At 46.8% G+C, this 12,641-nt stretch overlaps 1 protein-coding gene across 1 annotated transcript in view; it reads left to right on the forward strand.

The window, feature by feature from the left end:
• Positions 1-12,047, forward strand: part of PM20D1 (peptidase M20 domain containing 1) — a 29,941-nt gene extending 17,894 nt beyond the window's left edge. The window contains exons 10-13 of the mRNA XM_066361916.1: positions 267-338; positions 5,772-5,940; positions 8,286-8,385; positions 9,958-12,047. Of these exons, the coding sequence (XP_066218013.1) occupies positions 267-338; positions 5,772-5,940; positions 8,286-8,385; positions 9,958-10,081 (465 nt within the window). The 3' untranslated portion in view covers positions 10,082-12,047. The remainder of the gene's footprint in view (positions 1-266; positions 339-5,771; positions 5,941-8,285; positions 8,386-9,957) is intronic.
• The last annotated feature ends 594 nt before the right edge of the window (positions 12,048-12,641 follow it).

A 12,641-nucleotide genomic window follows, 5' to 3' on the forward strand; every position in this document is an offset into this window, starting at 1 on the left:
TTACTCTGAGTGGTTCTCCCTGATGCCCTCCAGACCCGAGAAAGACGAAGCTCTGCCCTACAGCGGAGACACACCTCTAGCTCTGAGCACAGCCACATGTCAAGGGTCCAGGAAAGACAAGAGGCCAACTGGAAAATTAAGCCCCAGACCTTGAAATCAAATCCTCTTCCTCTCCCCCTACTGGTGGTAGTTGGCATTTACTGGACAGGGATAAGGTGTGGAGATTTGAGACTGGCTCAGGACAGGTTTTGTGCTTCTTCCTCTAGATGAATGTCATCCCCCCAGTGGCCCAGGCCACAGTCGACCTCAGGATTCACCCTGCACAGACAGTCCAGGAGGTACGTACCATATGTTCCTAATGACTGGTTAAGCATCAGGAAGTGTGGCCCTGGGCACTGGGATTAGCTGCAATCCAAGGAATGGCCCAGTCTCTTGTTTATCAAAGGTTTCCTATGCACCAGGCACTTGGCTAGGATAGGAGATCTCTGGTTTGGTAGAACTTAGAGTTTGTGGGTGGGCGATAAATACTAATAAATGATAATAATAGTAGCAAATATAGTGGGCTTACTTTGCATGTGGCATTGTCTGAAGATATACACACACTCATTTAATTCTCACAACCACCCTATAAGGAAGGAATTGTATTATCCTCACTTAATATAGAAACTGAGGCACAAGTAGGTAAAATCCCCAAGATTACCCATCTAACGGCCTAGTTCCAGACTCTGTTCAGTGCTCTAAGCTACCACACTATGCTGTGATGGTAACAATTTGGGATGAACAAATGAAAATAGGACCTGATCAAAGAAGGGAACTGATGCTACCTTGTGAGGGTCAGGAAAGTCCAGTAAGGATTGGAAATTTGAGTTGGGACTTAAAGGACATATAGGACTTTGCCAGAAGTAAGGCATTCAGAGGAAGGCTAAAGTCAAGTAAAATTGAAGAGTAGGATAAATTGGGGGAAAGTGAAGAGAGATGGAAATGGAGGTATAGTTTGGAGATCGAGGCCTTGTATGTCATGCTGATGTGTTTGGGTTCTCATCTGTGGACATAAGGGAACTGTCAGAGGTCTTCAAACAGGGCAGTGATCTGCTCAGATTCGCTTTTAGGGAGGTAAGCTGGCCACAATGCAGAGGAAGTGCTAGAGTAGGAGGAGACAGAGAGCTGTGGTGACGTCTCAGGCAGTGGGTATGAAGGTCTCAACTGAGGCCATATGGTCATGGGGTGGAGAAGAGGGTGCCCACAAGTTGTGTGAAAGAGATGAACATGGGCGAGAGAAAGGCGGGAGGGCTCCAAGTTTTTTTCACCTGGGTAGTTGGCCAAGTGCCTTTAACCAAGACTGGGAATTGGAGAAAAGCAAGTTCATAGAGAAATATAATGGTTCAGAAGGTTGAGAAGCTCATAATGTATGAATAGACAAATATAAAACCTCAGGTCTGGAGAGCAGACGAACTAGAGATACACACTAGAGTGCTATTAACATAATTGAAGCCTCTAGTGTCAATAAAATCACACAGAAAGGATGTGTACAGTTAGGAAAGGGTTGAGGACAGAGCCTTGCAATGGTCTGCTACACATCAATTTAAAAATTATAATAGTGAATGTATAATGGCAAATTGTGATGAGTGCTATGATGAAAAGGGACCTAGAGAATATAATGGGGAACCAGACCCTGTGTGGGCACAGAAAAGCTTCCCTACAGAAGTGACATTTGAGCTGGAAGCTGAAAGTGGATGTTTGATACCCACAGGGAAGGGCAGTTTATTTAAACATCAGGTTGAGCTAAAAAGAATTCAGAAGTTCAATCTGATCCTTCAGAAAGTGATGAAAAGAGGCAACTGAACCACTGTCAGGTAAATAATATGTTCCAGAATTAACAGCTAGGGGCAGGTGGAATTTTCTGGGTCACTGGCACAGATCATCAAGGGTCAGCCACACTTCAACATCTGGGGTCCTTTCTCCCTAAGTTCTTCCCCACGGAAAGTTTTTGTTTTGTCATGCAGGGTGGGAGGCACAACATTCTTTGTGGCAGGGTGAGGGGGCAGGGAGACAGGTTAACAGCCTGTCCAAAGTCACCCAACCATTCGGGGGAGTTGGGTCCAGGGTGAGCCCTAGGCTCTGCTGCTTTTCATCGAGTGCCAACCTTTGTCCCCTCCCTGGGGGCTCGCAGGGCCAGGAAATCACTGAATTCCTCTCATTGAGCTTTTTTCCACCAGTTTTTTTCCAGCCTCATTCCAACTCTGTGCCCTTTCCAAGAGTTGTTTCCACCAGCTGGGGCTTTCATCTCCCCAAGCCTGGAACCCTTCCCTCCTCTCTAGTCCCTGCCACAGTGGCCTTCCTTCCCAGTCTATCTGATGAAAGCCCTGAATCCCTAGGCCCATCCTGCCCACCTGCCCAGAGAGGATGGAAAACCTCCATCATTCTGAAAACACTCCTCTCCCTCGTGCCCCAGTTCCATGCATCAGGGACACTCCCTGCTGGTCTGAGGGCCACAGGTACAGAGCCATAGGCTAATCCTGTGGAAACACAAACAGCTCCCAGAGCCCTCTTCCTCCATCTTTAACTGGTCTCTCCCGTGTTGTGGATGTAGATAGGTCTCCATAGTCTATGTATGAGGAAAAGAGTCTTCAGAAATGTAATAGGGCACCATGTGGAAAGGAAGATTTGTTCTAAATGGGCCTCAAGGGATAGAAATAAGGCCACTGGAAGATGCTTCAGGGAGCCCCCTCCTCATGGGGAGTTTTTAAATATGGCTCCTTTGTTGATAATAAGCTCCTAAGAGGCTGGATGTCCATTCATCTAGAAGGTAATATAGAAGGCCCCTTCCTTCCTTCCTTCCTTCCTTCCTTCCTTCCTTCCTTCCTTCCTTCCTTCCTTCCTTCCTTCCTTCCTTCCTTCCTTCCTTCCTTCCTTCCTTCCTTCCTTCCTTCCTTCCTTCCTTCCTTCCTTTCTCCCTTCTTCAAGTGTTTTTGAGTGGCTACTATGGGCTAGACTTTATTATAAGCACTTGGGAAAGTAGTGAGCAGGATGACCAAGATTCCCAGGTCAGTGGTGCTTGCGGTCTAGTGGGGAAGACAGCAACCAGCAAGTAATGAAATGAACAAAGTGATTTTTTTTTTAAGACGTAAGTGCCACAAAGAAAAGTATAGGATGATGTGTCACAAAGTGATTTGGGGTTGGGGGTGGAGCAGCAGCAGCTTAAAATATAGTGTTCTGTCCCCTCTGAGGAGGTATTTACATAGATACCCAAGAAGGAGCACAGACCTGGGGAGCAGCGTTCAGGCGGCAGAAGCGCAAACCTCTAGTTTCCACAGAGGTAAAATTCTGCTGGTTAATGATGTGTCTAGTACTGTATTATATCCTGTGGGGTATGTGTAATACCAAAAAAAAAAAAAAAGGCAGGCAGAAGAAGGATGTGCTTAGATGCTACAGGAAGCTGTATCTCAGTTCATTAGAAGGAAGACATTCGTAACTGAGTTGCTCAAAGGTAGAATGGAATAACATGTGATGGGGAGTTTTCTTCCACTAGAAGTATTCAAGCAGAGGCTGGGTGACAAGCTGTCATGGATATTGTAATGAGAAGCCTTACAACAGGACAGAAGCTGGACTCGCAGCAGGATGGAAGCTGGACTTACCATTGTCCTTGCTTTCAACAAATTTACTGTTCCCTTGAGAGGAAACTATATCTAAACAGAAAACAATACGCTGTTGTGGTAATGTGCACGAGCATGGAGAAATGAGAGATTCATGTGCTCTCAAGTAACTTGGGGGTCCCTCTTACCATTGATGAGCCCCTCTTCCTAGTCCCATCCTTGTGCCTCTGATTATTGTCCAAGATATTTCCTCTATTCTAAACAGACAGATAGCAGCTAACACTTATTACTGAGTCTGTACTCTGTGCCAGGCCCTGGCCTAAGCACATTACATATATGAATTCCACTAATGGTCACAACCACTCACCAGGTCGGTGCTGTTATTATCCACACGTTCACAGATGAGCAGGCTGACGCACAGAGAGGGTGGGGCGCTCACCCCAGGCGATCCAGCAGTAAGTGGCTGGCGAGGCACAGAGTTAGGTGTCATCCGCAGGTTCCGTGCATGTCCCTTTCCACATTCACACTGCCTCTTGCCTTTTCTCCATCAGTTTCATTTCCTACCTTCAAATTCTGGCTCAAAATTCATCCCATTAAGGAATTCATTTTAAATGAATGCCATCCTTTGCTGGCTCTACTCCTTACCACCTCAACCTGTATGTACTTTGGAAGCAGTTAAACATTATCTTTTGACATCTGACAGACAGGGTTCAAACACGCAGCCCAGCGGCACTAACTTTATAATCCTGGATAAGCCACTTAATGAGACAATGCCAAGTATTATTTTTATTGGTCCACATCTTTTAAATTTCATGCATTCAACATTGCTTGCATGCCTTTAATATTCTTAGTTCTGGAAGTATAGAAATGAGGTTGACGCAGGACTTGCCTTGAGTCAAGAGTGTGGTGAGCCCCTGGCCCAGCAGCTAGTGAGAAGATAGCTCTTGTGGCCTCTCACTGAGGGGGGTCCAACCTGCATGTCTGCTTCAATTTCTGGGGGCAGGAATCTAAGTCATTTGAATCAAGGGGGCAGCAGGCACAGTCCCATCCCAACCTCCCCGTGCATCAAGAATATATCAAGACTGTATATTTTTGTATTATAGTATTTGGGGCATAAGTGCTAGAGTGAGAATAAGTTCTGAGTCAACCACCTCCCCCACCCCTAATCCAAAAGCAGGATATTGGTTTGACTGAAATGGTGGTTTCTAAGCCAGAAGCAGGGACCTTTATTTTCTTATCAGATTCAGCTCCTAGCATGCTTCTAGAGGGCACTGGCCTAAAAGGGATACTCTTGAGATAATGTTCCCATTTAGGTGATCCCCAGCTATGGGACATTCCCCTATCTAGGACAGAGGCAGTTCTAAAGCAACTGCTGATCAGATGGGTTGGGACTAGTGCTGGGGCTTTCCCTGCCTGGCTGGGGAGGTTTAGGGGGCCACCTTAAGCAGCCTCCTAGGCCGTTCCTACATGGCTCCATGTGACCTCATCCTCAGGGTCTGCTCTTCATCCTGCCAGAACTTTTGCAAGATTCAGCTCTACTCATTTCAGACTGAATTTTCTAGGAGCTTCCTCAGGTTCCTTCCTGAGGAAAAGAGGCAAAGAGAGAAAACTTGAATACCAGTCCCCCAACTCCTGACTTTTTGGCTGTGTTGAGCTCATCTTCCTGGTTCCGATGCAGTTGGTTACAAACAGGAAGCAGAGATGCCCAGCGGGGAAAGCAGTGTGTGTGACCTGTATCATCACCTATCTGAGACTATTCCAGGTTGAAGTGAGGTCATCACATCTAATCCCCTGTCTTTAGATGGTTGAGATTAGCATTCTGCTGACTCTTCTACAATCTTACTCAGCCCATGGCCCCCAACCCAAGGGAAAGACCCATCATTTTCTGGTTTTCCAATTCCCTACCTGCCTCATGGCTGTGAGGCAAGTCTCTCAAACATGTAACCTAAATTGATTATATAAACATGTAAACTCAATTGTAGACTGCTTTCCAAGAAGACCTGGCTCTTGAATCTCCAATGGCCAGTTGGCTGAAATTAGGTCTCAGTGCTAAAATGAGTCTCCTCTGTAACTCCAGGACTCTGCCTTGCTCAAGAGAAATCAGGACTATTTAAATCCCTATAGTACTTAGATAACAAATCAGTAAGAAATCAAACTTTCCTTATGTCCTCCCTGGAGGTTTTAGAACTAGTCAAGAACATTGTGGCTGATGACCGGGTTCAGTTCCATGTGTTGAAAGCCTTTGAGCCCGTGCCTGTCAGCTCCTACGATGATCAAGCCTTTGGCTACCAGCTGATCCGCCAGACCATACAGTCCATCTTCCCGGAAGTCAACATTATTGTCCCAGGTAATGACTTCATCAGCTGTGGCTGGAGGGAGGTGGGGGCTGGAACTGTTTCCTATTCACTGTCCACTGCTCCACCCCCATCCCAGCTGTTGAGCCTGAAAACAGCTGGCTGCTTCCCCTCCTGATGGGACTGGAGCTGTGTCCCCCACCCCCTTCCCCGGAGTGGAAGTGAGAAAGCAAACAGGAAAGGAGCAGAAACAATAAATTAGGTCAAGTCAAGCATGAGTTCTTGCTTAACCTAGACCAGAATGAATGGAGGAGAGGATTGGCCAGACTCCCCCTCCCCTGGAAGAGTCACGGAGGGAACCAAGTTCCCCCCAGTCTAGTTCTGATCCATCCTAGGATACAGCTTAGCAGCAGTGCTCAAAATCAGAAGCTCAGCAACAACTTATGGTCCACACCATTTATATTTACTCCCTTCTCTCCCAGCAACAGTACGTCTCTGTAACTTCCCCAGTGTTCAGCACACTTTCCAAATCAACCAGGCTGATTGACAATGGTTCTTGAATTTAAGAGTGGAAGAAGATCCCCCTAGAGAATTTATTAAAATGTAGATTACCTGGATTTATTTCCAAAGACTTGAGTTAACCAACTCTCGAGAGGATCCTGGAATCTTCATTTTAGGCAGATACCCCAGAGAAGTCTAACACCAGGTGATGGCTGACCACAGTTTGAGAATCTCTGGTCTATGGTGTGAGGAGGAAAGTTCTTCTAACGCGAAGAACTAGGTCCAGTTTCTTTTTATCTAGGTTTAGTCATGGATTCTCTCAAATATTGTTTAAGCTCATATTTAGGACCTACCCCTCTGCTTGGCATGAGCCCCTAAAGAGCTTACTGTGAAATTCTACATCCACAAACTCAGGCCTGAAAAAAAGCAGCCTTGTTTTTTTTTTTTTTTTAATCAACTTAAATCTGACTATAAGCCCCACTCCTCAAGAAATTCAACCTCAGACATTAATGAGGCCTCCAAGGATCTCCTACCACTCCCACTTTGAATCAGGCCTTCAAGGTTTTAGGTAGCAACATAGCATTCGAGTCCCCTGCTCAATGGTCATTGGTCCTTGCAGTTAACTCTGAGACATCCATTGTCCCAACATCACTTCAGGTTGGAGATATCCTCTGATTCATTCCCTGTCCTATGTGGATCTTTGACTCTAGGTCCAAGATCCCACGTCCCTGAGACACCAAGCAGCCATCCCCTCTCTGGTCTGCCACCTCCTCAGACTCCTGCTACAGAGCAGGGCCAGGGTCCCCGCCATCCAGGGACACTGGCCCTCACCGTCCCATATTCTCCTTTCTTGGCCCTCAAAGGCTCCCTGCCTTACCCTCTCCCTCCTAGGGCATCTTCCATAATCCCATTGACAACCTTAGGCTTTTACAGAGAAAAGGTAGGCAACAATAACTGGCAGAAATCCCCAAAGCAAGGAACTGTGAAGAGCCTAGTTACCTGTCTAAAACCAGGAGGGGAAATTGAACAAAGGGGAAGTAACCGTCTCATATCATCCCACTACACTTCAATCGATGCTTTCCAGGGGATCTGTTCCCAAAGAACACACCTATCCCCAGCTGGGGAGTTGGGAGGGCTGCTTCAGGAAAGTGAGACACTGGAGAATCTAATCCCATCTAATCCCCTGCCTTTAGATGGTTGAGATTAGCATTCTGCTGACTCTTCTACAGTCTTACTCAGAGAATATCCTGGGACTTTCCAAACCTGAGGTTTGACTCTCAGAAGACAGAGGGTGAGAATAACAGGAAGTCATGTTCCACTTTAAGAGGATTGCATTTTATAGCAGTAAAGTTCCCCAAAGGGTGTTTACTTTTCATCTAGGATGATACAGAAGAAAGCTCAGGCAATAAAGAAGTGGTATTTAGATTTCTGGATACCTACAGGTGTGGGCAAATACAGGTTTACAGTTGTGAGTAAACGAAACACAGAGTTTATTCTTGTATTATATATTTTTTCCTTATTAGTAACTATAAACTCACTTTTTCCCATTCCTGTAGATTTCTAAAATAGCCTGGCTATGGGTATGAAATAAAGGTATTGGCCTCCATGGTCAACATGGAGGGAGAATACTTAACTTCAGACCTCAGACCATGCAAAGGATATCTCACTAATGCCCTAGAGAGGAGCTTCCATGTTCTCGCTGAAATGGTGTCTCAGTAAGATTTTGACAATGGGTAGGTTAAATGACAAATATTCGTAGCTGCAGGCTCCCACGAGGGGCCATGCCTTGCTCTGCAGTAACCTAGGGGTCCTCATTTTCTAGCCATCCCAGTTCCAACCACTTCCTTGGCTTGGCTGTTCACATAAAGCCCCCTTCCTCTTGATCTTCCCTTCCTAGGTACTTTTGTTGCCTACTCAGACAGCCGACACTATTCAAGCCTCACCACTAACATCTATAGGTTCAACCCCCTCTACATGCAAATTCAGGATTTCCATAGGTGAGTGAGTAGGACAGGTTTGATACAACTGACCTGTCCATTTCCCACCTCTTTCTCCTGAAAGTCCACAGAATGGGGGAAGGCCAGGGTTTACACGAACTAAAATGGAGACATTCTAGAACTCAATTGGTCAGCTTTCCTCATTGCCAGAGTCTTGCCACTCCTCAGAATGTGTGTAAATTGGCCACTATTTTTCAAGGATAAGATTTTTTTTTTTAAGATGATTAGAAAGAACCTGGTGAAATTAGGACCCTTGAGTGCTAATCCCAGGTATTCCTCTGTTTCAGAGACTGCTTACCCTCTGGACTTCATTTTCTCTCCAAAGAAGGGGAGACTCCAGAGCTCTTGATTACCACTCAGTGAAATGCAGGCATATGTGAGGTCAAAGATAACACCTGCTTTGAATTATCAGAAAGAAATACACTAGCCCTGGTCGGCAAACTACGGCTCACGAGCCACACGCAGCTCTTTGGCCCTTTGAATGTGGCTCTTCCACAAAATACCACATGCGGGTGCTACCTCAATAAGGAATGTACCTACCTATATAGTTTATGTTTAAAAAATTTGGCTCTCAAAAGAAATTTCAATTGTTGTACTGTTGTTATTTGGCTCTGTTGACTAATGAGTTTGCCAACCACTGCTTGACTATAGGAATCTAAGACATGATTACCCATTTTAACTGCTAATTTAATTGTGTGTGAGTTACTATTTTGTGGGCCCTTAAGGCAAATTTTAAACATGGAGTCTGGGAAGATGATTTCTGTTTACCTCTCTGCTCCTTGTCATATTCAGACCTCATTTCCTCACAGTAAGTCAGTTGCCAACAGAATGAAAATATTTGAATATGACTTAAGCACTGCTTTCATGGAATTTTTTTTTGGGGGGGGTGACTTTTAGAGAGCGAGGGGGAAAGAAAAAGACATCAATTTGTTGTTCCGCTTATTCATGCACTCGTTAGTTGATACTTGTTTGTGACCTGAGCAGGGATCAAACCTGCAACCTTGGCGTATTGGGACGATGCTCTAACCAACTGAGCTATCTGGCCAGGGCTTTTGGTTTGTTTTTAATGAAGCAGTGGGAAGTTACTCTTTATTTCCTTTCATCTTTGAGGTTGCATGTGGAGTTTGGTTGCGTGTTGTGTTTTGTGTTTTGTAGAGGCAGATTGTGGGCATGAGGTCTGATAGTGAAGTTCCCAGGGAAAGTAAAGAACCCCATAAGTACCCTAGCAATTGCCCTCCCTAACCTCTTGTGCCCCTAGGAATGTGGGGGGTGCAGTGGGAGCAGTGCTTGCTTAGAGCTAAGTCTAGCTGGGGGCTGTGGCCTAAGAGAAGGAAGATTAGAAAGATTTCAGAGGCGAAATTTATTATAATTTGCCTCCAGGTTCCAATCCTGGAGAGATATGTCATAGGAAAGCTCACGTCTTACAAATGGCCTCTCTCACCGAGCCCACTTCCTGCCCGAGGGTCAGAGGCCAGTGTTTCCAGGGGCTGTGGGGTGGCAGGTGCTCTCCAGGGGCACTCGTGCTGCAGCAGTGAGCTCTCCCCTTTCTTCCCCCAAATCTCTTTCCCTCAGCGTCCACGGAGTCAACGAGAAAATCTCAGTCCACGCCTACGAGACTCAGGTGAAATTCATCTTTGAGTTTATCCAGAATGCTGATGCAGACCAGCAACCAGTTCCTCACCAGCACGAACTGTGAGTTCCAGGAGCAGCTGGATCAGGGCGCCTGACCCGGGCCAGGACTAACACAAGGGAGAAAGCCAATGCTGATGAAACTTTGGGTCAGAACCACATGGTAATACATCACCACCTGCCTTGCTCACTCCTGAATTCCCCAAGAACAAGGTTAGGGGACAGCCAGCAGGAACCTAGCTTCTCCCTCCTCCTGCCATCTCCATCTTTCAACTGACCAGCATTGATTGCTGCCTGCTTGTCCCTGTCTTAGACGGTCCCTGGCCTGTCTGTCTCATGCTGATTATTTAACAGCTCCATACTACAGGCCTGACCTACCAAATGCAGATTTGAGAAATCTTAACCAGGTTTTACCTGCTGAAAGCATTTAATTTAGGTCACTCCTGCCAGGCTGCCTTCTCCATGGCTTATATAGATCTTGCTGTAACTTTCTTTCACTTCCCCTCCCCCACCCGGTCTCTTCTTGGATTATTTAGCTGGCTCTTTGTCTCTCCTCTCCTGCCCCTACATCTCTTCCCCTACCCTCCAATTGACTCTGCATCTGGAGCAGGACTTAGTCAAATTGTGACACTGTTGGGAAAACAGCTGTGTTAGGCTTGCTCGCTTGCGCTTTGCATGATTAGTGAGTTAGCATGTGTGTATAGCTTATGTAGGGCTACAGGTGCTTTCCTTTGGGGTGGATTGCCTGCCTGCCTGCCTGCCTCCTGCCTGCCTGCCTGCCTGCCACTGTGAGGGGCCCTTTTGCTGTACCTTCGCCTGCTGCCGTGAGAAGTGGTTTTCCTGCCCGTTTGCTTGCCCTTGTGAGAATCTATTAAACGGGAATGGTCCAACACTTTCTGGATTTGCAGTTTCTCTACTGTCTGCCCGAATCCAATGGGAACCTGCCTGCCCTCAGCCACCGGCATTACAGATACCGCCATAATTACACAACAGTTGGTCAAATAAAGTGTTCCTATGCAGCATCAACTGGTCACTGAGGGATGAAACTGAGGCAGGGGGCTTTGGAGGAACCCCAAACTTCCTGGTTCTGGAGCCTGGAGAAAAACGTCTCTGTGCTTGGGCTTCTGCCATGGGCTCCCTAGGCTTTGTTCCCTCCCCTGCCCTTTCCTGCCACCTGCTGCTGCTGCCCTACCTCAGGAAGCACTGATGTGTGGAAACATTTCCCTGGCACAGTCTATGGGCTGAGCTGCTCAGGGAAGGGCACTCATGATCCAGCCTCTCAGAGAAGCCCAGAACCAGCAGGGCCCTGGCCCCTGGCATCATGTCCTAGTCCAGACTTCTCAAAAGGAAGGGGAGGGTATGGGGCAAGGGAGGGGGCAGAGGAGGGGGCAGGACGAGGCTGGCTTGTGGAGCATGAGGGAGTACAAGCTGCCCTCCATTAGGGGATGGCAGAGCTCTTGTCTTTTTCTGGAATTCAACCCTGAGCATATTTGACTCTGCTCAGTAGCTGCCAGGTAGGGGGCATTGGAAGGCACCATTTCTTGGCTCAAGGCTGTGTGGATCTCACAGGAGCAAGGACTTGAGAGACTCCCTCCTTTCCTTACCAGACAAGGACTGTCCTGGGCTTTGACAGCAGTGGGCTCCTAATCCCTCCTCACAACCCCCGTCCTCCTGCCCCAACCACTCACCTCCCTCCTGTGCATGCTGCTGTTCCCTGGTGCTTGAGCTTAATAAAAAATGTTAAAAACACAGTGCTGGATTATTTGAGCCTTTTTGCTACTCCCCCTGAGATTCACATTCCTTCCCTCACCCTCCTTTTTTTCGCCAATTCGTTACTTATTCAGCCTTTGTTAGAGGGTGGCTGAAGAATAAAAATAATCTTTCACATTTGTACGGGACTGCACAGAGACGGTGCTTTCATATATCTTAGCTCATTGGAGCCCACAAAAGCCCTGTGAAGAAGGTACTGTTACCCCTTCATATGGAGAAGGAATTGGTTCTCAGAAACATCCAACCCATGTCAGCTGACCCCAAACTCAGTTACTCTGTCATCCTGAATTACTGATGGACCCTACTTCCCATCAATGATCTTGTTTAATCCTGACAACAGCACTAAGGTATTATTGCCCCTGTTTCACACAAAAGGCAACTGAGGCTCAGAGGTTAAGTATTTGTGCTAGGTCATGCAAGTGTTAGGTAGGGGAAGAGTCTATGCGAATCTAAAGCTTGTGCTAATAGTACTGAAAAGGAAACGGAGATTCTGAGAAGTCATTTGTCCAAGATCACCCAGTTCTTAAGAGGCAGCCCTAGAATTCCAATGCAGGTCAAAATCCCCAAGTCCTTTTCTTTTTCACTTGCACCACACTGTCTGCCCCAAGAACCTGTGGTGTGTGGCTCATTCATTTGGGTCCAGGGAAATCTCAAGGACAAAGGCTGTTCTACTGTTGGATTTAGTTCTTAGCTCAAGCTGTCTGTGTCCCCCTGGCTGACCTCTCCCTATTCACACCTCTCCCTCTGTCTGCTCACCCCCGGTTTCTGGGTTCAGCTCTTCTCCCTTCTCTGAGTTAGGGGACAGCCAGGTCTCTAATGATCCATGGGATAACTGGGAGAAGAATAAGCAGGGGACC

This window comes from Saccopteryx leptura, chromosome 2 (genome assembly GCF_036850995.1).
Source record: "Saccopteryx leptura isolate mSacLep1 chromosome 2, mSacLep1_pri_phased_curated, whole genome shotgun sequence".
NCBI lineage: Eukaryota > Metazoa > Chordata > Mammalia > Chiroptera > Emballonuridae > Saccopteryx > Saccopteryx leptura.